This window comes from Priapulus caudatus, unplaced genomic scaffold (assembly GCF_000485595.1).
Source record: "Priapulus caudatus unplaced genomic scaffold, Priapulus_caudatus-5.0.1 Scaffold109, whole genome shotgun sequence".
Taxonomy (NCBI): domain Eukaryota; kingdom Metazoa; phylum Priapulida; class Priapulimorpha; order Priapulimorphida; family Priapulidae; genus Priapulus; species Priapulus caudatus.
In genome coordinates, this window is record NW_014577170.1 from 483,762 (window position 1) to 510,058 (window position 26,297).

The window sequence follows — 26,297 nt, forward strand, 5'->3', positions numbered from 1 at the left end:
GTAGGTGGTAGTGACCGAAGAAGAGGGAACAACTGTCATTTCGAATGTTGCACATGGCTGCGGGCTGGAATGCTTCATGCGGGAAGTCGCTGGCGAGCGAATCTGCGTGTGCTTCGAACCTCTCTCTGCTCTCTCTCGCTCTCTCTCACGAGTTGACCATGCAACACAGTATCCATGATAATAAGAACCACTCGTTGGTCAAGTCCAGGATTTCAAATGCCGAGTTGAATTTCTGCCAAAGCGTGTTTCGATGCCGAGCGTAATCCTGGCGTCGATCGTATATCGTATCGTATTATCGGAGACTCGGCTTTATGTAATTGGTGCGTTACTTGGTCTGCTACTTTCGTAGGTTGTGGTGTCAGAAGATGCGGACTGCCCACTGGGCTGCTGCGTTGGCACAGTTTTTTTTATTCCTATGCGCCACTCGCTTTTTGTCATTCATTATGTCTTCACAACCGCCGCCACTACCCCGGATGTACACAGAATGACAGGCTGCGGTATGCTAACAGCTGCGAGAGAGAGAGAGAGAGAGAGCGAGAGACGAGAGAGATGAGAGCTGAGATATCGAGAGAAGAGAGAGAGAGAGAGAGGAGAGTGATGAGACGAGGCAGAGCGAGATGAGAGAGGAAGAGAGAGAAGACAGAGAGAAGAGAAGACGTGTGTGCAGACGACTCCGACCGCTCGCGAGCGAGGGAGAGAGAGACGAGAGAGAGAGAGAGAGAGTAGAAGAAGACGAGAGAGAAGGAGGAGGAGGCGAGCGAGCGCAGGAGAGAGATGCCCGCACGGAGAGCAGAGAGAGAGAGAGCACGAGAGAGAGAAGAGAGAGAGACGAGAGCAGAGAGAGAGAGAGAGGAGAGAGAGACGAGAGAGAGAGATAGAGAGAGAGAGAGAGAGAAGAGCAGAGAGAGAGAGGAGAGGAGAGAGAGAGAGAGAGAGAGAGAGCAGAGAGAGACGAGAGAGCAGAGCAGCAGGAGAGAGAGAGAGAGCGAGCAGAGAGAGAGACGAGAGAGAGACGACGAAGAGAGAGAGAGAGAGAGAGAGCAGAGAGAGAGAGAGAGGAGAGAGAGAGAGAAGAGAGAGAGAGAGAGAGAGAGAGAGAGAGAGAGAGAGAGATAGAGAGAGAAGAAGAGAGTACCAGATGGATTGACACCAGACTGACAGTATGCAAACGGATGGGAGAGGACAGGTGGAACAGACGTATTGACGAGTAGATGGCAGAGAGGTGGATAACATGGAATCTGCAAATCAATAGATGAACAGACACTTGATGCACACAAGATGGAAGACAGCCATTAAAAAGTTCTAAGCATAGCGGCTAAAGCGGTCGATGTAAGTCATTTATTTCTTTAAGACTTAATATAACTTACGTCACAGAATTTTCTATGGTAAAATTTGTAAAAATTGTTTGTTTGCCATTTTTACACTTAAGTGAAGAATCCGGAAAAACGTGACGGGGGATTAAGTCTTCATGTAGATTGTTGTATCGGACTAGTATGAGAAATCAAGCGAGTGGACGATTGTATGTCTTCATAGTTGCTATGCTATGTAAGTCGGGGGAAGTATTTACTGAATAATACGTAAAGGAAGTAATGTTAACCATAAAAAGTGAAGCAAAATTACAGTTATATTTTGTGAAAATAGTTGATATATTTATTTTTTATTTTTTTACTATTTAACGTGTGACGTAATAGCCCTTAAACATGTTTTCTGCAGTCATTGAGCATTAACGGAGACATGGAGCGCATGCAAGAAGTTGTAAGCGATGGCAAAGACCTTATTTGGATTCAACCCGACTGTGAAGCAGGCCGCTCTGCCAATAAACTGAAGGAAAGAAGATTATAAGGGCAACAGCCGATTGTGCGCGGCGTGGTATCATGATTTGGGCCGTAGTACTAGAAAAATAACACCCAAATATTGTGATTTGCTAACGGACGCCTTAATTGAGACACAAACCTACAGCAATAATCTAGAAAAAACAAAATTCCTGCTAGACGGGGCAAGTATCCCCCCATATAACTTAAATCAAGGCGATACCCATTGGAGACTGCCAGTGTGCACAAGTACAGCTGATGAGTTGACGGAAGTATTTTGCGGTTAATATGGGGAGTAATGTTTACAAAGAATTCTGTTATGACTTAATTTTCAGACAACTACAGCTAAACTAAGCGCAGAGAAACTTCGCCCGGGGTATAAGTTGTGCCTCAATGTTTGTCTGAAGTTAAATGGGATACATGGACTATTTTGCGCAGTTGTTGTTACCATGATTTTCACATATATGCAAGTAGATGAAATATCAACCCTACAATACTGATCTATCTTAACAAATTCTAACTTCGCGCGAATGCAATGCTTGAAATAATTTTTACTGATCCCCTTGATGCTATCTTGTCTGAGTGAGACATTAAATAGAGCAGATTCCTGCATGGTAGAAGTTTCTGTGTGCAGCCCCAATAGAATGTTAAGAGCAAGGCTTTATCACTAGAAATTAGAATGGACCCATGCAACTAAGTGGTTTATGGATTTTGGAAATGTCTTTTAAATGTCTTTATATCGTTTAAAATAGGTTCATTACTGTTTTCTCCGCTTATGTTGAGCTTGTCATTGGTCGCCTCTCCCCATCTGAGTCTTTATCTCTCTATCTTCTCACATTACACACTCTTTCTCTTTGATCTCTCTTCCCCCTCTCTTTCACGTGCCTTTAATTATGTCACTCTGGACTGCCGTCTCTTCTAGACCATTTGTAGACATTTCTAGAGAGGAAGGTATATGGTTCCATTTAACACTGAATTGGCTACCTTTTGATTCTGTACCTTGAAATGTCCGCTTTCGAATCATATCATGGCATAACCCTTGCCGTTTTTCCATGGTCTCGGTCGTCATCTTTATCGGCCATCAGTGCCTATTATGCCTTTGCTAATCAACACTATAACTTGTATCTTTATCCGCTATACATGTTGATTAAAATATATTAGCGATAATTATTGCGTCGGCTTTCTTTTACAATCGTTAATTTTCGGATGCAGATATATTGTAATCCGGTGTGGGGTGGAATGTATGTGTGAATGCGTCGCTGTAGAACTTATATGAGGACTTGATCACACTTTATTGTTTTTGCGGGGGAAGCCAACATTTCATTCCTATGTGGTGACGTGGATGACATCACGGATTTCGTCTAGCGCGGCTGTAGTATAGAAATTGCGAATTGGCGGAAAAACGATAATTGTAGTAGCTCCTTTTGTGGTCTGCATTTCCAGAGCATGCGGCATGTCCCAAATCCAGGCAAAATGGTGTATGTATGATAATATAACAGAGCGGTGCAAGAAGGGTAGGTTGCACAAATTGTATACTGTTGAGTATGTGCATATTGTACGTGTCGGTGAGGAAATGTGTTATGATGTGACCATGTATTAAGGATTTGGAACAAAACGAGAAGGTTATCATGGAATGGCTGTGTCGCACCCCTGTTAATTAAGTTAAGTAGGTGACGAAAGAATAAATTTATTCGATTTATTGGGTATACAAAATTAAAGCCAGAGTTCCTCAGTTATGTGGTATTCTGTTAGAACGCAATAACACTGTTTGCCAGCATAAACATGATCGTCTGGCGCACCAAGTTTTTAAGGAACTATAAGAAATTTGTGATATAATCAACCATTTAATTATAATACAATAAATGTTGCTTCACTGGCACATTTCGGTTATAACGAGGTAAGAACTAATTGGGAGATCAGGGGCGCGTGTACACAGGGGGGGGGGGGGGGGCTCCAGAGGGTCGCCCCCCCCCTGCTCCGCGCAGATAAACGCATCTGAAGGGGTCCTAACTCTCCAACAAAATTTCGGTGGAGGCCCCAGACCCCCACTTCGCGGCTGCTTGCAAGGTTTAGCTTACGTTAGACCCCCACCCCCCTTGGTCCTAAATCCTTACACACCCCTGCGAGATATGAGATATACTATTCAAGCGTTTAATCGTCGACTTGTCGATTCATTAGCCAACTTCTACCGAGATTTACTCAAAATAGTTCCCCGAGTTTTATACTACTTGCTAGGACGTCAAGAACAAATGGGGGGGGGGGCCATGATTCGCAAGCCAATATTGAACCTGACCAAAGTCTATTAAGTTAAAGTAAATCCTTGTCTCCCAAGTTGTTCAACTGATATATCCATCACGTGTTTCTATTTCCGCTCGATTTTTTCTTCTAATTCCATCTTTTTGATGTGTCTATGTGACTACATTGAATACTTTACACTCGGCCTAGTCACTGCAGCACACAGGACTTGGCACGGTGGTTGAAAGCCTAAAAGTCTCCAGGGCTGCAGGGCTCTGGTAATATGGGGGAAGCTCCAGGGGATGTTCCATAGTCTGGTCCCCCTCACCGTCACATTCGATTGGGCCATCCCAACGAGATCCAGACTGAGATCGAGATTGAGAAATACGGTTAAGAGTGACTTACTCAGCCAGTCGGCGCGATGCGACTTGGCTTCTACATTCATCATGGGTTCACTATGGGAGGCAAGTTCAGTCCTATAGGCCATCTCATTGTCCCAGTCTGCATAGCTCCCCAGCTTGTTCCTCTTGTCTACTGCAAATAAATGCAACACTTGATAATTCTGCACAGAGCAGTCATACGTAACATCTCTCGGTTGCTTAAATAATTCCAGCAGTGCTGATAAAAATGTGTATTCAAATATGGGGGGCCCCTTTATGACCTTAAATGGATATTCCCTCAAACTTTCAAGCGGTAAACATATAATCAAGCAAAAATGAATTATTTTAACATTGCACGCTTCTACTTGCCTATATATGTGCAATAGGTGAAAAAAAATTGCTCAGGAATACGTTCATTCAAAGCTTTTAGACTACAAAGTGAAACGTTTGGGTCGAATGTTTCAAACGCGTTTACCGTTGACACTATGCGGCGATTGTTCCGCTCCGCACACTTGCCGTGTTATGTTACTTATGTATGTATGAACCATGCTGTAACATGTGTTTTGCACATGTTCATTGCATTAGTAATTGTAGATAGATTTAGTTGTACATAGAAGCAGGGTTGGGCGTTTAGCATATAGATGAGAAATAGCTAGGTTGGGACTAGCGGACGAGTTACACATCTGCGGGTCAGATGTGGTTTTCGTGCGCTCTCATTTGAATAGCAGAGTGTTAGTGTGTGTGATTGGCTAGGGTAGAGTAGAGCTGGACAGTGATTGGATAAGAGAGTGATATATAAGACTTTAGAGGATTTTGAAGAAGGGTTGGAACTGACGGTTGGGACGGTTGGAACTGACGGTTGGGAACAGGACAGGACGGGACGACGAGATGGTGACTGTTATGTTTGTAAACAATATATTTCTTTAATTGAACACAAATTCTATATTATGTCTTCTTGATTATTTATACTATAAATTATAACATACAAGCTACGTCCCTACAATGCTATGTAAAATTATACACACTGGCAGGTTTATATGATCCAATGGTTTTTCTGGTCACGTACATGGCTAGCTGATAGGCGGGAAAGCGCAACGTTTTTATTGCTGGGAGATTATAGAGTGATATTCTGAGCGAGCGAGTCGAGAGTCCTATCAGGTTTTGTTGGGTTTGTACTTGATAACGCTCGCGTAACATTGCTCGGCACATTCTCGATCGTTCCCTTGCTCGTGTCGCTACAGGTTGAAGGAGTTCCTGGCGCTGGCGTCGTCCAGCCTGCTCAAGCTCGGCTACGAGACGGACAAGGAGGTGGTGCGCAACCGCGAGTCCGTCTACCTTCTGCTAGACGAGGTCGTCAAGGAGTCGGCCTTCCTCACGATGGACCTGCTCGAGTCCTGCTTCCCGTACGCGCTCATCAGGAACGCCTACCACGCCGTGTGCAGACAGTCGGAGCTGTACGCCGGATGAGGGCGTGGTGGGGCGTGGAGGGGTGCAGGCACGGGGCGTCCGTGTGCCGTACTCGGTGGATGATGAGATGGCGATCGATGAGGGGGAGGCAAGGATCGAGCACGATTGTGACGATTCTACGGGATCCCGCGTGGGTTTGGCCGGCGCAGATCGCTAGATTCGCACACTAGAAAATCATCTCTGTAGGCGCTGCTTCGCGTGAGACGGCGAGGTCCCCGTGAATTTACGATCGCGAGCGCGCCAGCCAACGACTAGCTCATGGCTGTTATCGTGATGCGCGTGAGCGTGTCACTTCCGACACGAGTCGTGGGGGGTGCGAGCGATGAGAGAAACAGCAAACAACTCCAACGTAGCGATCACGTTCGGAGTGTAATTGGGGAACGAAATTGCAATTGCAGATGGCTGCAATTGTCAAGGTATTGGTGCATATTTTCCAATCATGGGTAATCATGGCACAACAAAGAGTCATGTAGTATCTTGTTTACAGGAAGAGTACATCCTCTATATGTTATACAGTTTAGGGCACTACACTTGTGGTACATATATATATATATATATATTACATGACAAATTCAAGACATTGAGCTAACTAAAGATGAAAATGCATTCTTTGTACAGATGAACGTAAGTTTCGTAATTGGTGTTTAATCTTAGCAATGGCCTATCCAAGTGTATTTATCTCTGCCACCGTGTGGGAATCTATATCGGCTATATTCATGTAAACCCTGGAAATCAACCTAATTCAAAACGAGTCTAGAATCTGCCTTCAGCATTACTGCCTTGGAGCAATGTTTTGCGCTCTATCACTGTGCTTGTTTTTATCCTCTGAATACTTTGTTACATATTTCCCAGACAAAGTGTCTATCGTAGTGGAGATTTTTATATATACATAGTACCAATATGAGACTCCAAGAAGTATTAGACCTAATTTCGCGTGACAGAATGAGAGATAGGGCAAGCAACATTGAAATGATGGTAGCAGGATTAACACTTGTGTGAAATGTATTCACATTTGACCAATACATGATGCACCTTGTTGAATTACGTGACATATGTTACATAATATTTGTAACGTTACACGGATAGAAGGGGCTTTACGCTTAGATTAAGTGGCATGTGTTTTGTATACCAGTTTAATTATACATGATTTTGTAATTTATCAAATGTCAACCATGTTTAAATATGTAGAGAAAAGATGAATCGGTTTGCGTCACACAAACGGCCAACAAACGGCCAGCAAACGTGACTTATGTAACTTGTTTATTGTTAATCTGAGTAATTAAATTATATACACTACAATCATGGATATCTAGTCTACTTCAGTTGAACGTAATGTTTGTCAATCGATTATTATATTATTCAGATATTATATTATTAGATGCAATGTTAGCTGCTCTGGGATGACATCACATTTTAATTACATTCAACATTTTTTCGATTATTATATTATTTAGAGGGATGCAATATTAGCTGCTCTGGAGCGACATCACATTTTTAATTACATTTCTTAACAAGTTTAGCATCACAACACCTTCTCTCTCAGTGATAACTTCACTGGTTTCAGCACTGCTTTTATATCAGTATCATGGTAATCATATAGTATTACCTTCCCATTATTTTATCTGGCTATGGATCAGAAATACGATAGCATCATTTTTATATGTGGTGCTTGTATTATTCAATACCAATCAAGAGGTTTCCCACCATGGAATTTAGATTACTATTTACTATTTCTACTACTTATTTTACTATTCTACTATTTAGATATATACTTTGGACTAGCACCCCCCATTTAATTTTCTTGTGGAATATCATATACTATCGTACTTTAAATTCGGGCATTAACTGCTCGTCATATCGATTAATTAACATCAACAGTGCAGCTAAGAAATGCTTACCTGTAGAGGGTAAGTCATGTCGGAGTCGTATGCACTGAGATCTCCACAGGCCAGAAATGGCACTATCACCCTGTTTATTCCTTCCAGGCTATTGAAATCCATGTCTGAAATGTGAGCATATGTGATAGCATGAACATGTCCATTAATCTGTAGAGATATTTGTGATGATAAGCATAGAACAATGCATGCTCAAGGGCAGATAGTGTACCAGTCTACGCTGAAATGAATCCACCATTAAGTTTTAAGTCTATATCTCATGTGATGCAATTTCCCCCTGTTTAAATTATGTTTCTGACTTGGTCTACCTACCGTAATGATGATCAAGAAGTGGGTTGGACATATTCGGAACGTAGCCATCTGGTGGTGAATAGTTCTGACACACAGCAAATGCCTCTGAAATCACAAACAATAACCACTAAATTTATGTTTAAATTATTAAATTTATTTAAAAAATTATTATTAAAATTATAAATTTGAGACCAAAGTTTAATGGTTACACAGTACATTGGAATTATGTCCATAAGAGAATGATTCATGTAGCCAAAACACAGTTGCTTTCAATTGTTTATATATACTGCTGGCTACATTTGATGTATATTATATGGAATTTACCTATGCTGGAGTTTCTGCTACTGCTTGGTTTAGCGATTGTCACATTTGGAAAGAAGATCTTGAGCTGTGAGTATAAGAGTGTGACATCTTTGCCTCTGAAGATCTACAGCAAAATCAACGTACCCTCAGCACTTGACACACCCATGAATGTTACTTAAAAAGATGCAAGGTGAAATGTGTACATGTACACGTGCACAACGTACAAAGTTGCATGCATGGTATTGGCAGATATTTGGCCGCATGGAAACAGACACCATTTCGCCAGTTCATGAGATGCCGGATAATGAAGTAGTTAACATATTGTGTAGAATTTGTACATTAAGATAATTTTTGAGATTCACAGATGAAAATATTGGGATTTACATTTTTGCTTTGATATTTTTGTGTAGTTGATAATTTATTGATGGAACCATCAATGATGATACTTGAATAAGCATAATATTCACACGAATTAAAGCAACTGCCTATTTATATTCTTGTTTGCATGCTAAGCAATTTTGACTTAGATGTGCAGATGAAAGAATACTGTACGGTTCTGCCACCTATCGGAAAATCTTAGAACAACAGAGGATCACAATTATACCCATAGTAGATCTCCCGGTGTAGCTCCTTAACTTCCCCTACAGGAGCTTATTCTCCTGTGGCGAGAGTGAAGGGGCTACGCGAGTAGAACTACAACAGTGGCTACTAGTGATTTTTCACTATAGTGAAGGTGTGTACACTGTAGTGTAATCGCTAGTGCATTCTAACACCGTCGACATACCTTTGCTACGAACGTTCCTCCACGCTTGAGCACATGCGTCGTGATATTCAGTGCCTGCATTGTAAAATAAACAAGCATGTCATTGTGTTGTCGATCCTCAATAATTACGACAACATTTTAGCCATCATCACACGAAAACACGGGAAAGTAATTCGCTCTTTAATTTTTATATGAAATTAGTTACTTGTCTTTTCACATCGTAATTTTGTATTCTTAACAAGCCAAGTGTCCATAGCCAAAGAATTGTGTACTGTTACACATTTATCAAGCTACGGGTATCGTAGTAAATATGGACTGCCATCTGCAGTTATTCACATGATACTTACAGCCAATAGCAGCTGTGCCTGTATGTACTCATCCACATCATGAAGGCCGGTCACTGTAACAAAAGTTTAATGCATTTATATATCTTTTTACTTTCTGGTAAAAATTCTGGGGCCCAGCATTATTTTTTATTCATCTTGGGCGAATGGACGAGTGTTAATTTTCATCACTGCAGTACTGAGTGTACTACATAATATAACAAGATAATAATTAACTAATGTATATATATAATTATAACAAAATGATAAATGCATAATTACCATCAGGTGCTCCATCACAGACGACCAAATCTGCTGCTTCACCTTCAAAGTTTCTAATTATCTCTTGCGCTGTGAACTCCTATAACAAAAAAGGAAGTGTATGGAATGTCCTGGCATTTCCATGTACATGCATTTACGCATATTACACAAGCACGCACATTCACGTATGTTACACATGCATGCACCCCACTCAAACTTACAGAAAGAACATTTATGTTCTGTCATTGACAAATGAATATAAGCAACAACACGCCAAAATTGACAATTATTTTCTGTGTATCTTTTTGGTACATTAGTTCAACACGACATTACATACACATGCACATAGTTGTGTGTGTGTGTGTGTGTGTGTGTGTGTGTGTGTGTGTGTGTGTGTGTGTGTGTGTGTGTGTGTGTGTGTGTGGTGCAAATTGTGTGTGTGTGGTGTCCGTAACCGGCATACTCGTTATGTGTGTGGGTGTGTGCGTGCACACTTGTGTGTACAGGCATGTTTGCATGCTTTCATCTGCTGCACAGTTCATCTTTGTGTGTGTCTCACTGTCTCTATATATTTTGCATGTGGTGTGTCGTCTCGGTTGTACGTGGTTGGGTGCATGAATGTGTGGAAGTCATCGTCACCTTTGTGATGTCACTTGGATTTGATAACCCCACTAATAGGTGCCATGGCTTGTAGATCAACAGCAACAAATCTTCACATTTTTCGTCATGTGCTTCTCTGAAACACAATAAGTGGTAAAACAGATAACAACCACTATCATGGGATCAGTTATTTTTTTTCTTGGGCCAAACAACTGTAAACATTACTTTTCTGTCACGAGAAATTGCAACGAGAAAAGAAACACACAGCAACATTGTTCTGCCCCTGATGCTGCAACAATAATTGCAATAATAGGAATTAGTTATCCATATAAATCAAGTAAATATATTTCTGAAATATGAAGATCGAGCATGTGTGTAGCCACTTAGTTAAAGATTGTTTAGTGTGAACAGTACAGCCAGAAACAATATATTTTGTAATTTTAACGTGATATCATACTTTACATGTTCTAGATTACATGCATGGTGCTAACACATACCTTAGTTTTCGAGATAGTACCTGGCTCCAGCTACCAGGAGCTGCACAGAGATCAACAACTTCTTCACACCTGAAAACATATGCAGACATTTGTATTTTGAAATTTAGCTCAACTACAATCCATCTTCCAATACTTAATCACCATTGGCCCCTAGGTGGAAATGATTCATGTACGTGTTTGTTGGATCAAAGCCTTCAGTGTTTTAAATATAAGGAAATAAATGGGATTCGAAATAAGCACTGCTTTCACCTTATCTTCTCATCCTTCTAAACCGTTAATGGAATTCTGATCTTTACGCTCTGACAAAATAATTTTTTTATGTGTTTACAGTACTTATTTATCTGACCATTTGATTAACGTTACACTCTCTCCTTCTTCGTTGCCGTCCCTTGGATAATGAAGAAATATTGCCATAAACATTGTTTTTTGTTAGCTTACTGAAGGCGTGTGTGTGTGCGTCCCTCTCTCTCTCTCTCTCTCTCTCGCTCTCTCGCCTCCCTGCCCTGCTGTCTCTGCTGCTCTTGTACTCCTCTCCTGCGGTTCTTCTCTTCTCTGTCCTTGCTCTGCTGTCTCTGTCTCTGTCTCTCGCTCTCCTGTCTCGTCTCTCTCGTGCTCTCTGTCTTCTCCTCTCTGTTCTCTCTCTCCCTCTCTCTCGTGCTCTGCTCTCGTTCTCTCTCGTCTTTCCCTTAGCTCTCCAAGTAGAGAAATCTGTCTTGCTGAGGGTTAGGAAGCCATGTCATAGATCAATTCAGTCGCCATACAAGCGCTTGCCCGGCTATCTCTCCCTTGGTGTTGTGTGTCGTTGGTGTGCCTGTGTGTTTGCTGTGTGTGTGCTGTGTGTCGTGTGTGGTTGTGTGTGTGACCCGGGTGTGTGCTGAGTGTGTGGTGGGTGGTGTGTGTACTGGTGTTTGTATGTGTTGTGTCCGTGTGTGTGTCTGGTGTGTGTGTTGTGTCGGGGGAATCGTGTGAGTGTCTCCGTCTTTTGTGTGTGTATGTGTGTTTGTATGTGTGTGAGTGTTGGTGTGTGTGATGTGTTGAATGTGTGTGTTTGTGCGTGTGTCGTTCAGTCTTGCGTGTGTTGTGTGATGTGTGTGTGTGAGAGAGAGCCATAGAGAGACGGAGGACTTGAGAGGAGAGAGAGTGGCACGCGGGAGAATGATGAAAGAGATGAAGCAAGAGAGAGAAGAAAGAGGAGTAAGCCAGAGAAACACACCTGTGTTCTTCGAGAGAGAAAGAGAGGTCAGAAAGAGCCGAGGAGAGAAGATAGAGGGAGAGAGAGAGGAGAGAAGGAGAGGAGGATGAGAGAGAGAGATGTGCAGCTGTGTGTGTGTGCCACACCAGCGTGGCCCGTGTGCATGTGCTTGTGCTGTGTGCCGACTCCCCCCTGTGCCCCCCCCCCCCCCCCTGTGTCGTGACTGAAGAGAGAAAGCCGACCGAGAGGCAGACCCGACACAAGAGGGACCGCACGACACGACGAGAGCACGAGAGAGAGAGCAGAGAGATCGCAGCAGACACGACCAAGAGAGAGAGACGCCCCCCGGCCCGGGCTCCCCCCGGCCCCGCAGCAGAGAGAGAGATGAGAGAAGAGAGAATGAGAGAAGAGAAGAGAGAGAGAGAGGAGGAGAGAGGAGGAAGAGAGAGAGAGAGGAGCGAGAAGAGAGAGAGACGAGACGAGCAGAGACGAGATGAGAGAGAGAGATGAGAGGAGGAGAGGAGAAAGTGTGTGTGTGGTGTGTGCTGTGTGTGTGTGTGGTGTGGTGCTGTGTGTGTTGCTGAGATGTGTGCCCTGGCCGTGTGGTGTGTGTGCACGGCCACTTGTGAACGTCTCAATAACAAAAAAAAAGTAAATATAAACACGAATGTCATTTTATACAAGTCGTTAATGTTTCTCTACTTTATTTGTTCTTTTATTGCGATAATTACCTGTAATGCTGATCAAATTACTCATCTCCAACACACATAGTACACCGCCACGCACGCCCTGTGCCACTCAAGCAACAAGATAAAGGGAGCAGCCTAGGTAGGACAATTTAAGGTAAATCGCAAATTGCTCGACGCTCGCTTCATTTCACATAATCACAAAACGAAACACACAATTCCAAACAGCCCATCTTGCGTACCTGGTCATCTATGTAGTAGCTAAATGTCTCACTTGTGTCGAATTATAACTCTGCTCTTTGTTCTTACCTACTCCAGCCAGAGACATTCTCGGCGTGAAATCATGCAGGCAAAATTATTTCCACTTCCTTAGATTTTGGTAAATGGCGAGTATCAATCCAGAAATCGCTACTCGATTTGTTTTTAACGTACCCACGTAAGTCGTAACATCCGTAACGTACGTGCGTGCGGTCGTACTTTCATGTGTGTTGCAGATAGGCGATGATTGACCGCGATTTATGGGTAATATCGCACATCAATAGCGCAAATTAGAGTAGTAAAAACTTCAGACCCTTTGCTCAGTAACACATTTTAGTCGGTTTATTTACCATAAAGAATTAATTTTTACATTTGCTCTGAGACGTTCAAGTGCTGGCCATGTGACTGTGATTTGTGTGTGTGGCTCACTGTGTGTGTGCGCGGTGTGATTGTGTTGCCGCCTGTGGTGTGGTGTGTGTGTGTGTGTGTGTGCTGTGTGTGTGTGTGTTGTGTAGTGTGTCGCGTACACTGTGTGTGTTTGTGATACTGCGTGTGAGTGTTGGGTGGGAGGCGACTTTATTCGCTGCGCCAGCTGCTCGAGTCGACGACAGTGAAGCCAGCGATAGGCCTACCTACCAATTAATATAATGCAGTATCGTCATATTATTTGCAGAAGCTTAAACGCACTTCGGGCTCTCCAACCTTCTTCTTTTGCCAAACGTAGTAAACGTCTCGTTATCTTTCGACCCGATCGTCCCATTTTTATGTTTTCTAATCAGGCAGAGTAAGGTTATAATTCTGCAATGATAACTTTGTAATACATTCAGAAAGTATCCATGGGAGTGCCATATTGGACGCGTCACGCGTTTATGCTTACGTAAAATCTTTTTCGATGGTGGTTGCCTGTACGTCCATATTTTTTCCCGCGCTTATGATTGGTCAGCTCCGCAAATTAATTATCGTTTAAGTGGTAATTAATTAGCTACATCACGGTTTTGTTCACTTACATGCCTACCATAAAAATAATATACTAGTATAGAACGCTGGTGTGCGCGTGCATGCGTATGCTCGTTGTGTGCGTGCGTGTGTGCGTACGTGCTGTGGTACAGTGTCCACGGCGTGCAGGCGTCTGCATGCGCGCTCGTGGTTCGTGTGTGTATTCTGATTATTGGTTGGTCCTTGGGCTGCTCAATTTTTGTTTATTATCGAACTACCCCTGTGCATATGTGTTATATTACTGCGTGTAAATCTCAACAAAATTTATACATCGGGTCATAGCTAGTCCATAGTTAGGCTGTTACCCGCGGCCTTGCGTAACTGCCAATCTTACTGCAACATCGCTGCTTCAGCACTCCAACGCAAAATCAGTTAGCTACTCCTTTATATGAAATATACATTTCATTTAGATCCTACAAATTATTCTTTGTGCTGACGCTAGCCGCAAACGCCAACATAAAAATGCTTCATAATTTCACTTCCACGTGTGTGGGGAATGGGGTTGTTGAAGGGATTGTAGCTCCCGTCTAACATATAACGAGGGGGCGGACGGCGTATTTTCGGGACGCCGCGGATTGGGCCATTTTAATTAGCTGGACACTGGGAAAATATCAGGATAAATTTTCCGTTGATTCGGAACAGAAAGTCCATCGGAGAACGTGGGAAAAGGACCCCACTCTAAAAATTGTCTGGGGCGATCTGGAGAGAATTGTGATCAATTCGTACGAATTTCCAATTTTCTGCGCTAACTACTTTATTTATTATTTATTTGTTATTTTTGCTTTTGTATTATTACTGCAGATATATCAACTAGTATGTAAATATGAGAGCTATTTATGTAGTGTGTTTGAAAACCTAAAACTTACTGAATTTCTGAACATGTCTACATAAATTTACCTGAGGAATTGGGAATGGATTTTATTTTTACTGGGGAACTCGGGAGTGGGTGTTTTTTTGGCTCGGAAAGGTGGGAATGTACCCCCCCCGCCCCCATTCCCCCTCTAATATATAAGGCATAAAGTTACATAGCTACGGCGCCTGATATCAGCTCGTGTATCGTGTTACTTCTGCGTCCCACGCATCTTGCCAGGTATCAGGATGATCAGTGATCCTGATCAATGACGTTGTCCGTCTAGTATAAATTTTAGTTACCAGTCTGTGTGATGCTAAGTCTGAACAGGTAAGAAAAGCGTGCTGTACGAAACAACGATTGATGATTTTAATAGAGATTCATAAGCATCAAAACACACAAGCATATGACACAAACACACGGAGAATAGTGAGGGACCTACTTCATACGGGTCAATAATAAGTTTACCCAGTCGTTATTCCTAATTTGAAGATTGACAGATTTAACTGCAATTATACAAATTGACTGCTGAGCAAAGTATTCATGTTATACATTAGAGATCATCAAAAAAGATGAAATTAGAGCAAAAATCACGGAAATCATACACGTGATGCATATTATCAGCTTGAACAAACTTGGAGAGACGAACGGTTTACTTAACTTAATAGACTTGGGTTCAGGTCAATATAGGCTTGCGATATCATGCCCCGCCCCCGCCCCGCCCGATTTCTTTGAGTGCTAGCAAAGTAGCTATGAAAACTCGGGAACTATTTTGAGTAATCTCGGTAAGTTGTTATGTCAATCAATCACATTAAAACCGGTGGGGATATAGGGTGGGGGGGGGGGGGGGGGGGGGGGTCTATATCGTCCAGGGGTGTGTACAGGATTTGGGACAAAGGGGGGGGCGGGTCAACCGTAACCACACTTGCAATGACCGAAGTGGGGGGTCTGGGGGCCTGCACCCGGAAATGTTTATTAGAAGTTAGACCCGCTGTTTCTGCGCGAGCAGGGGAGGGGGGCGGACCCTCTGGACCCCCCCCCCCCTGTACACGCCCCTGATCTCCCAATTTAGTTCTACCTCGTTTATAACCAAATGGCCAGTGAAAGCAACATTTTATTGTATTATAATTAAAATGGTTGATTATATCACAAATTTCTTATAGTTCCTTAAAATTACCTTTGTCGCCAGACCGATCATTTATGCCTGGCAAACAGTGTTATTCTCTAACAGAATACCACATAACTGAGGAACTCTGCTTTATTTGTAACCCAATAAATCAATAAATTATTCTTCGTCAACTGATCTTACCTTAATTACAAGGTGCGAAAGCATTCATATAACCTTCTCGTTTTGCTTCCCAATCCTATAACATGGTCACATATACACACTTTCCTCCACCACACGTACAATATGCACATACTCAACAGTATACAATTTGTGCAACCTACTTCTTTCACCGTCTGTTAATTATATACATACACCATTTTGCCTGGATTTGGACATGTCCGCATTGCTCTGGAAATGCAGACCACAAAAGAGAGCTACTAACAATTACGTTTTTCCCCAATTCGCAATTTCTATACACAGCCGCGTAGACGAAATACGTGATGTCATCACGTCACCACAAGGAATGAAATGTTAGGTTCCCCCCAAAAAACAATAAAGTGTGATAGTCCTCATATAAGTTCTACAGCGACGCATTCACACATACATTCCACACGCACACCGGATACAATATATCTCATCCAAAATTTAACCGATTTGAAAAAGAAAGCCACGCAATATTACGCTAATAATATTTTAATCACATAGTATAGCGGATAAGAGATACAAGTTATAGTGTTGATAAGCAAAGGCATAATAGCACTGATGCCGATAAAATGACGACCGAACCATGGAAAAACGGGCAAGGTTATGCCATGATATGATTCTGAAAGGAATTTCAAGTACAGAAACAAAAGTAGCCAATTCAGTGTTAAAAAGGAACACATATACCTCCTCTCTAGAAATGTCTACAATGGTCTAGAGAGACGGAGTCAGAGTGACATAATAAAGCACGTGAAAGAGAGGGGAAGAGAGATCAAGAGAAAGAGTGTGTATGTGAGAAAGATAGAGAGATAAAGACTCAGTGGGGAGAGCGACCAATGACAAACTCAACAGTAAGCGGAAAACAGTAATGAACCTATTTTAAACATTAAACATTAAAACATTTCCAAAACCATAAAACCACTAGTTGCATGGTCCATTCTAATTTCTAGTGATAAAGGCCTTCTCTTAACATTCATGGGGTGCACACAGAAAATTCTACATGCAGGAATCTGCTGCTATTTAATGTTCACCAAAGTACTAGCACAAAGGGCATCAGTAAAAATTATTTTCAAGCATTGCATCGCGAAAGTTGTAAATTTGTTAAATGAATCAGTATTTGGGGTTGATATCATTCTACTTGCATATATGTGAAAAATCATTGGTAAAACAACTGCAAAATATCCATGTTATCCCATTTAACTTCAGACAAACATTGAGGCAACTTAATACTCCCCGCGAAGTTTCTGCTTAGTTTAGCTGTAGTTGTCTGAAAAATTAATCATAACAGAATTCTTTCGTAAACATTACTCCCCATATTAAACGCAAATATTCCGTCAACTTCATCGCTGTACTTGTGCACACTGGCAGTCTCCAATTGGGTCATCGCTGATTTAGTTATATGGGGGGAACTGGTCTAGGAATTTCGTTTTTTCTAGATTATTGCTGTAGGGTATGTGTCTCAATTAAGGTCCGTTATGCAATCACAAATTTGGGTGTTATTTTTCTAGGTACCTCGGCCCAAAATCAATGATACCCACGCCGCACAACTCGCTGTTGCCTTATATCTTCTCTTCCTTCAGTTTGATTGGCAGAGGGCCTGCTTCACAGTCGGGTTGAATCCAAATAAGGTCTTTGCCATCGTACAACTTCTGCATGCGCTCCATGTCTCCGTTAATGCTCAATGACTGCAAGAAACATGTTAAAGGGATTACGTCACCGTAAATAGTAAAAATAACAAAACTATTTCCACTTTTTCACAAAATATAAGTAATTTTGTTCACTTTTTATGGTTAAATTACTTCCTATTTTACTATATTGTTCGATGTGAACATACACTCGTGACTCATACATAGCCCATAGCAAGCAATTAATGACAGGAACATAATATCAAATCGTCCAGGCTTTTTGGATTTTTAACTAGTTGTAAAAAAATGGCAACAAAAATTTTACAAATTTTACCATAGAAAATTCGTGACGTAGTTAATTTAAGTTTAAAAGAAATAAATGACTTACATCGACGCCTTTACCGCTATGCTTAGAACTTTTTTTAAATTGGCTGTCTTTCGCATCTGTGTCGATCATGTCTGTACGTTCATATCTATTCATTTGCCAATTCCATTTATCCACTGCTTCTGACCAAGTCTACTTCGTCAATAGACGTCTGTTCCGCTATCCTCTGCCATCCGTTCATGGCTGTCAGTCTGTCATTACATCGTCATCTCCTTACTCTCTCTCTCTCTCTCTCTCTCTCTCTCTCTCTTCGTCTCTCTCTCTCTCTCTCTCTCTCTCTCTCATCTCTCTCTCTCCTCTCTCTTCTCTCTCTCTCCTCTCTCTCTTCCTCTCTTCTCTCTCTCTTCTCTCTCTCTCTCTCTCTCACCTCTCTCTCTCTTCTCTCTCTCTCTCTCTCTCTCTCTCTCTCTACTCTCTCTCTCTCTCTCTCTCTCTCTCTCTTCTCTCTCCTTCCTCTTCTCTGCTCTCTCCTCTCTCTCTCTCTCTCTCTCTCTACTCTCTCTCTCGTCCTCTCTCTCTCTCTCTCTCCCTCCCTGCCCTCCCTCCCTCCTCCTCTCTCTCTCTCTCTCTCTCTACTCTCTCTGCTCTCTCTCTCTCTCTCTTCTCTCGCATCGCTCGCTCTCTCCACACCTCTTCTCTCTTCTCTCTTCTCTTCATCTCTCTCTCTATCTCGCTCTCTCGTCTCTTCTCTTCTCTCCCTCCTCTTTCTCTCTCTCTCTCTCTATCTCGATCTCTCTCTCGTTCTCTCTCTCTCTCTCTCTGCTCTCCTCTCGCACTGTACCTACGCAGCCTTCATTCTGTTGTACATCCGGCGGTAGTGGCGGCCGTTGTGAGACATATGAAGACAAAAACCAGTGCGGATAGGAACACTGTGCCAACCAGCAGCCAGTGCGGCAGTCCCATCTTCTTGGACACACAACCTACGAAATATGCAGACCAAGTACGCACCAATTACATATACGATCTACGATATACGATTACGATATACGATCGACCCAATTACGCATCGCATCGAAACACGCTTTGCAGAAATTCACTCGGCATTTGAATCCTGATTGACCACGAGTGGGTTTTCTTATTATCATGGGATACTTGATGGTCAACTCCTAAGAACTCAAACTGCAGGAGAGAGGTTCGAAGCACACGCAGCATTCGCCGCAGCGATCACCATGAAGCATTCACCGCAGCATGTGACATCAGAAATACAGTTGTTCTTCTTCTTCTTGGTCACTACACTTACACCTCGGCCTAGTCACTGCAGACACAAGGACTTGGCACGGATGGGATTTGAAAGCCTAAAAGTCTCCCGGGCTGCAGGGGCTCTGGTAATATGGGGGAAAGCTCAGGGATGCTTCCATAGTCTGGTCCCCTCACGCGTACATTTCGATTGGGCCGATCGCCGCAACGAAGATCCAAGACTAGATCAGAGATTGAGAATACGGTTAAGAGTGACTTACTCAGCCAGTCGCGCGATGCGACTTGGGCTTCTAATTACCATCAATCGGGTGTCACTATGGCGGAGGCAAGTATCAGTTTCCTCATAGGCCATCTTCATTGTCCCCAGTCTGCATAGCCTCCAGTCGTGTTCTCTTTGTCTACTGCAAAATAATGCAAGCGACTTGATAGTTCTGACAGAGACAGTCAATACGTAAACATTCTCTCCGTGTTGCTTAAATAATTCCAGCAGTGCTGATAATAATGTGTATTCAAAATTTGGGAGGCCCCTTTATGACACTTAATGAGATATTCCCTCAACTTTCAAGCGAGTAACATATAAATCAAAGCAAAATAATTATTTAACAATTGCACGCTCTCTACTTTGCCTATATATGTGCAATAGGAGCAAAAAAAATTGTTCAGGAAATACGTTTCATTCAAAGCTTTCTAGACTACAAAGTGAAACGTTTGGGTCGAATGTTTCAAACGCGTTTACCGTCTGCCACTAATGCGGCGATTGTGTCCGCTCGCACATTGCGCCGTGTTATGTATGTGAATGAACCATGCTGCATAACATGTGTTTTGACATGGTCATTGGCAATTAGTAATTGTAAGATGAGATTTTAGTATGTACATAGAAGCGGAGTTTCGGCGTTTAGCAGTATTAGTATTGAGAAATAGCTAGGTTGGACTAGCGATGACGTTACACATCTGGGGTAGATGTGGTGTTGCAGTGCGCTCTCATTTGAATTAGCAGAGTGTTAGGTGACTGTGTGATTTGTAGGTAGAGTAGAGTCTGGCAGTGATTGGATAAGGAGAGTGATATATAAGACTTTTAGAGGATTTTAAAGAGGGTCGGAACTGGACCGGTTTGGCAACGGTTCGGAACTGACCGGTTGGGAACAGGACAAGGACGGGAACGACGCAAGATGGTGACTGTTATGGTTGTAACAATATATTCTTTAATTGAACACCAAATTCTATATGTCCTTTCCTGATTATTTTATACTATAACTTATAACATACAAGCTAGCGTTCCCTACATGCTATGTTAAAATATATACACACTGAGCAGGTTTAGGTTTATATGATTCCAATGGTTGCTGGTCACGTACATGGCTAGCTGATAGAGCGGCGAAAGCGCACGTCTTTTATTCGCTGGAGAGATCTAATTTTAGAGTGACTATCTGAGCGAGCGAGTCGAAGAGTCCTGTTTCAGGTTTTGTTGGGTTTTTAGGCACGTTCTTCTCATCGAAAACGGTTATGGTAAAAATTCTAAAATTAATAACATAACAGTCAGAGTGCATCTCTGTCTAGACTACAAAGTTTGGATTTCATAAAACATAATTTATATTAAGTTATTATATCTGAAAGGTGGCTACATTGACTCAATTGACAATGATGCGTTTGCTCAAATCATAAAAATTTGGCGCCTTACGGTAACCGCGGGCAAAAGCGTTCTTTCGAGTTGTTTCTTCGAATGAGCAAATATAGTCTTGATACGAATATTTGATACGTCTTATTTCAAAGCTAACGATTCAGTTAAAAGCGAGTTATTTACTGACGGTTTTACAGTGGTTTTTACACAAATTTACGTGGAAAGTTCGAGGGAAGCTACCTTTAAAGAAAGTCCTAGTACTGAAGGTATATTCAAGCTATATTCGTGGTTAGAAAACAACTTCTTTGCCAGAGAAATAGACAGGCAGCAAATTTACTCATCCAGGCTAAATCTATAGAGGTTTTACTATGGTTTATCAAGAATTATTAGCAAGTATTCGCTGCCGATGTTGAGAGCAGGCAGCAAACTCATTATTATTCGTAGCAAAACAGCTGCTTGCTGCCGTTAATTTCGAACCCTGTATACATATTCCTGGATGTATAATTTGCGATGCAAACTAGTGTAGTATATAGGCTGGGAGATTGGGTACAGGTGTCAATGTACGTACGATCTACAATTCTGAAACAACATGATGGCACATGCTGGAAAATCAATATTGCACCATGTGTGGATTTGCTATCACAGAATTTGCTTCACCCTATAGATAAATTTGATAGATATATTTAAACGATGAGTTACAACTTACAGTAGCTCCAACATACAAAAATGACAGCATGTGAGTTTGCTTTGACTGATCCATGCATGCAAGTCGGTCTCAATCGTACGAGAAGAACTGTTTTCGCGCGTTACTGAAAAATCCTACTCCCACCTAACTGACAGGTGATACTCCATTAGGAGTGTTCCCAACTTTAATGTCATTAATGGATAATCTCCTATTATCTACTCTTGATATATATATATATGGTCATGGTCATATATTAGTTTGTGGTTTAATGTCATTTAGGTTTAGTTAAGGCGCTTTAGGGTTAGGGATTTTATTATTATATATTTTTTAAAGGCTTTTTTTTTATGTTACGGGTCAGGATTAATCAATCATTTTAATCATTTAAATGGATACTCAAACGTTGGGAACACTCCTAATGGAGCGTTAGCCTAACTGACTTTACCGCGTACAGACTGTACTACTAACCGTAGTTGTCGTAGCCTAGTGAATCCTTGTACTCGTCGAAACTGAATTCAGGTTGAACCTGTACGATGACAATCCTCCCGTCGTCCTGCTGTACGTATACGGATGCAGGACCAGCTCATCGAAGCCACGCCCTGAGACACGACGCAGAGAATGCTCTATACACAGCATACCACAGAACAGAAATACCCACACACTCTATCATACATACCCCACACTTAATCATACATACCACACACTCCAGGGTTCCTTCCCTACGTTGCGCAACGGGGCGCGCGCGCCCAGTTTAGGGAAAACTCTCCCCTGTTTCAATCTGTTGCGCCCCCGATAAAATTACCTCCGCCCCCGATTTAAATATTATCCACCACCAATAAAAGTTTGCCAGCGGGAATCGATCAATCAAGATTCCCATCTCGACCAAGGACACCACGGCGCAGTGTAATTTTTACTTTACCGAAACCCGCATGCACCTGACAAATACACAAGTACCAAAGAGATAACCTGTCCCGAACCCAACACTACACCGTACACCGAACTCGGCTTCTTATATAACAAGAACCACAAATACCGTCTATGTGTGGTGGCGTTATTACGCATTAAGTAGTGGGTCGTAAAATACACGCCCCCGGACCCCCCATCGTTTCCCCCTCCCCCCTCCCCTCCTCCCTGTTTAGAATTTCGTTTCATCCTCGGGGGAAACCCTGCACTCCTATATATATAACGCCACTCTCTACACATACCCACAGAACATAAATACCCACACCCACACACTCTATACATACGCACACTCTCTACACATACCCACAGAACATAAATACCCACACCCACACACTCTATACATACGCACACTCTCTACACATACCCACAGAACATAAATACCCACACCCACACACTCTATACATACGCACACTCTCTACACATATCCGCAGAACAGAAATACCTAAATGAACCAAACGTTTACTTTTTATTTTTTTGACTTTGAAACTGCAACGGTTGAGGTTAAATCATTATATCACCAATATTACAACCTGAGACATAATCTTATAAATATACTACACATTTCATGCAAAGTCTAGTTAAACTATGGAACGTAAGTGTTAAGTTTGGATGCCAACCAACTCAGGTATATCATACCGTAATTTACGATCACACAAGTAATGTCTACATGTACTCTGGAAACAGAATCTACTTCAACAAAACTTCACCTACTGAATTGTGATTGAAAAGTGTGCATCTTTAGCATATGCCACTTCTGACCTCACACACGAGGATAGCACATGATGCAATTCAGTAAGTGAAGTTTTGTTGAAGTAGATTCTTTCAGTTATTCTAGTCACATCTGCCATTACCTTAGATATTAAGTCCATCATGTCCGAGTAGTAGCTTTGTATGTAAACAAGAGGGCTGAGCACGTGTATGTGCTGATCTTCCATCATCAACTAAATCAAAACAAGTGTTGACGCACGGACGGACGCACATTCATGCGATTCTACAAGATGAGCTAAAAACTCTGTACAACACGGTTTCCCCAACAGTTGATAACAGCAATTATTAATACTGCATTGCACAGACTGACATGGGCATTTTTTTCGTATTTAATCTTATGTAGATATGATTTATAAGAATTAGTGATATGATTAAATAATGTCAATACCTTTTCCTGTCGTTTCTTTGCAAAAGGAAGCTGACTGGTGCATCCCACGCCACAGGCATATTGAGTGTCATTCACATATGCCTCGCTACATGCTGTAAAAACCAAAGGGTGTACGTGCTTCGTATATGGATAAAGTGCAGTTAAAGAATTGGGTACCTTAGGTATCATGACGTAGCTGAACATGCAACACAGGAAATGACTGGAACATGCATCCATAGAATTGAATTTTGCTTAACCATTTAATTCTCATTTTGAATATTATTTTTTTCTCTCGTTAAGGTTCACTTACAATGCAGACATAATTCTTTGGTGTCGTTGAGATCGTTGGACGTACTCATGAAACCTGAGATCGCAAACAGACGGCATCCTCTCTTGCAGCTGTCTAGATGCTCCGACTGCAAGCAATAATTAATGTACAAGCAAATCATTATTTATAACAACCCAAGCAGCTCACCCATTTCAAGTAAAATTTATAACGCAACATTCCAATTCGGGAGTGGACGCCATGTGGTTGTCTGCATGCCAATAATTGATTGGTCTCAAAAGCAATCATTTAAAACCCTAGAGTCGAAAATAGTTGTGTTATTGGAAACACAGGATATACAGTGGATATATCACAGGAAATCACATATATCACAGTGGCATAGGGGCTTGATGAGTCTGAGGTGGCCAGATTGTCGGATTCAGAGGGAAGGGGGGCATCGGGGGCCACGGAACCCTGTTTCAGAATCAATACCAGAAAACCAGAAAAAAAACAAACAGAGGAAAGCCAAATGGTTATTATCGCAATGGGGGATTAGTCTACTTAAAATATCTGAAAAAATACTAAAAACTAAAAATACTAGAAAAATATTTCGTTATTCGGGAAGAGAAGTTAACCAGAATGCGGAAAACCCGAAAATATAATTTTACAGGAAATGACACACGAGTGTGCCGGCAGGGAAAAATATACGTGTGAATTTCATTAGGATTTTCCATGGATTACCGTTCTATAATCCATATTTCTAGATTAGAGTCTAGATTCCGTTCTAGATTACGGGTCTACGTAGGCACGCCCGCAGGCACACCCGCACGTACGCATGCAGGCACGCGCGCAGGCACACACGCACCCGCACACATGCACGCGCGCAGGCACACACGCAGGCACGCCCGCAGGCACACCGGCACACACAGGCACGCACGCACGCACGCACGCACGCAGGCACACACGCAAGCACGCCCGCAGGCACACCGGCACGCGCACAGGCACACACGTATATATGCGCGGGCGGCGGCGCACGCTTGATTGAATGCAATACAGTACAGTTCACACATGCATGCTTAAATGGTAAACACTTGACAGTCACACCCAGGGCTCGAATTAACCGACGGCACCGACGGCATAAAAAAAGCTCTCGTAATTTTTTTTACGGGAGCTATTTTAGGCTTGGCCAGAGCTACTTTTTCATACCATGATTTTGTTAAAATTTTCATAATTTTGATGCATTGACTCTAATATCATTCATCAGCATTCAGCACTCAGCACCAGTATCAGACTATCAGTGTTAAGAAATCGTCAACAAATTACATTCGATCACATTTTTTTTATCTCATTTCACTCGACTAAGTAAACCATTCACATTCTTATTCAATTTAATTCACACAGACAGACATGCACTACACAGTACACATAGTTTTTAGTTACTTTGAGTATGTTAAAAAAAACTTGTACTGGAATCTCTAGGAATGCCGGGAGCTTCTGGGCAAGGTTTTACTTTCGTTTTTCTCCTCCCTAGTACACGGTACCCCCATGCATAGATCAATGCTGCCGCACATCCGCAAAGTTACAAGTGCCTAGAATCTTTAAGTATATACATGTACAGTTTACATTGCTTCTAGATATCTAATTAACTGAATAAAAATAGTCCACTTTCACATTCCATTTTCCAATAGTCCACATGAAAAGTGACGAATTCAGTTAACAGCTTTGATTACGTGCGTGTCAGGTGTCACTGGTCGTGCCCTCACTCCCCACGATAACACCTGCGATATAAAAACTTATTGTTATGCCGTCAAAAAAACACTGCCGCCGGCCGCAATCGATTTCTTAGACCGTCGCGAATTTTTGTTCGTGTGGCGAATCATGCGTTGAGGGAGTTCATGCAGCTCTAGAAGGTTTGGATACCCCGTCTACGTTGAGGAACGGGTCGTATTATGCGCTCCCGTTTACAAGTCTGTATTTTTTTCGCTGCTGTGCAGCGATTATGTAGTCGCCCCGCCGGACCAGCTGACACAAGCAAGCAGTCGCCCGGTAGATTTTCTAATCGCCACTGGCGACTGGGCGACAGCTATATAGTTTCTCACGCTGCCCCGCATTACTTTTTATTCATCTTGGGCGAATGGGTGAGTGTTAATTTTCATCACTGCAGTACTGAGTGTACTACATAATATAACAAGATAATAATTACTAATGTATATAAATAATTATAACAAAATGATAAATGCATAATTACCATCAGGTGCTCCATCACAGACGACCAAATCTGCTGCTTCACCTTCAAAGTTTCTAATTATC

The 26,297-nt window shown here is 42.1% G+C and overlaps 3 protein-coding genes across 3 annotated transcripts in view; 1 reads left to right on the plus strand and 2 right to left on the minus strand.

Moving 5' to 3' along the window:
- LOC106805314 (nck-associated protein 1-like) overlaps positions 1 to 7,192 on the plus strand; it is a 32,638-nt gene extending 25,446 nt beyond the window's left edge. Inside the window, exon 14 of the mRNA XM_014806855.1 lies at positions 5,668 to 7,192. Within this exon, the coding sequence (XP_014662341.1) occupies positions 5,668 to 5,893 (226 nt within the window). The 3' untranslated portion in view covers positions 5,894 to 7,192. The remainder of the gene's footprint in view (positions 1 to 5,667) is intronic.
- The window catches only part of LOC106805315 (putative tRNA (cytidine(32)/guanosine(34)-2'-O)-methyltransferase), a 42,007-nt gene extending 28,355 nt beyond the window's left edge, over positions 1 to 13,652 (minus strand). The window contains exons 1-9 of the mRNA XM_014806857.1: positions 13,599 to 13,652; positions 10,827 to 10,895; positions 10,369 to 10,465; positions 9,751 to 9,829; positions 9,493 to 9,545; positions 9,167 to 9,220; positions 8,404 to 8,506; positions 8,101 to 8,184; positions 7,792 to 7,895 (exon numbers count right to left, since the gene is read on the minus strand). Of these exons, the coding sequence (XP_014662343.1) occupies positions 7,792 to 7,895; positions 8,101 to 8,184; positions 8,404 to 8,506; positions 9,167 to 9,220; positions 9,493 to 9,545; positions 9,751 to 9,829; positions 10,369 to 10,465; positions 10,827 to 10,895; positions 13,599 to 13,624 (669 nt within the window). The 5' untranslated portion in view covers positions 13,625 to 13,652. The remainder of the gene's footprint in view (positions 1 to 7,791; positions 7,896 to 8,100; positions 8,185 to 8,403; positions 8,507 to 9,166; positions 9,221 to 9,492; positions 9,546 to 9,750; positions 9,830 to 10,368; positions 10,466 to 10,826; positions 10,896 to 13,598) is intronic.
- A 2,147-nt stretch (positions 13,653 to 15,799) lies between these two features.
- Positions 15,800 to 26,297, minus strand: part of LOC106805311 (transmembrane protein 59-like) — a 14,334-nt gene continuing 3,836 nt past the window's right edge. Inside the window, exons 2-9 of the mRNA XM_014806853.1 lie at positions 24,033 to 24,138; positions 23,744 to 23,835; positions 23,439 to 23,528; positions 22,143 to 22,223; positions 20,061 to 20,130; positions 19,585 to 19,614; positions 18,913 to 19,047; positions 15,800 to 17,803 (exon numbers count right to left, since the gene is read on the minus strand). Of these exons, the coding sequence (XP_014662339.1) occupies positions 18,920 to 19,047; positions 19,585 to 19,614; positions 20,061 to 20,130; positions 22,143 to 22,223; positions 23,439 to 23,528; positions 23,744 to 23,835; positions 24,033 to 24,138 (597 nt within the window). The 3' untranslated portion in view covers positions 15,800 to 17,803; positions 18,913 to 18,919. The remainder of the gene's footprint in view (positions 17,804 to 18,912; positions 19,048 to 19,584; positions 19,615 to 20,060; positions 20,131 to 22,142; positions 22,224 to 23,438; positions 23,529 to 23,743; positions 23,836 to 24,032; positions 24,139 to 26,297) is intronic.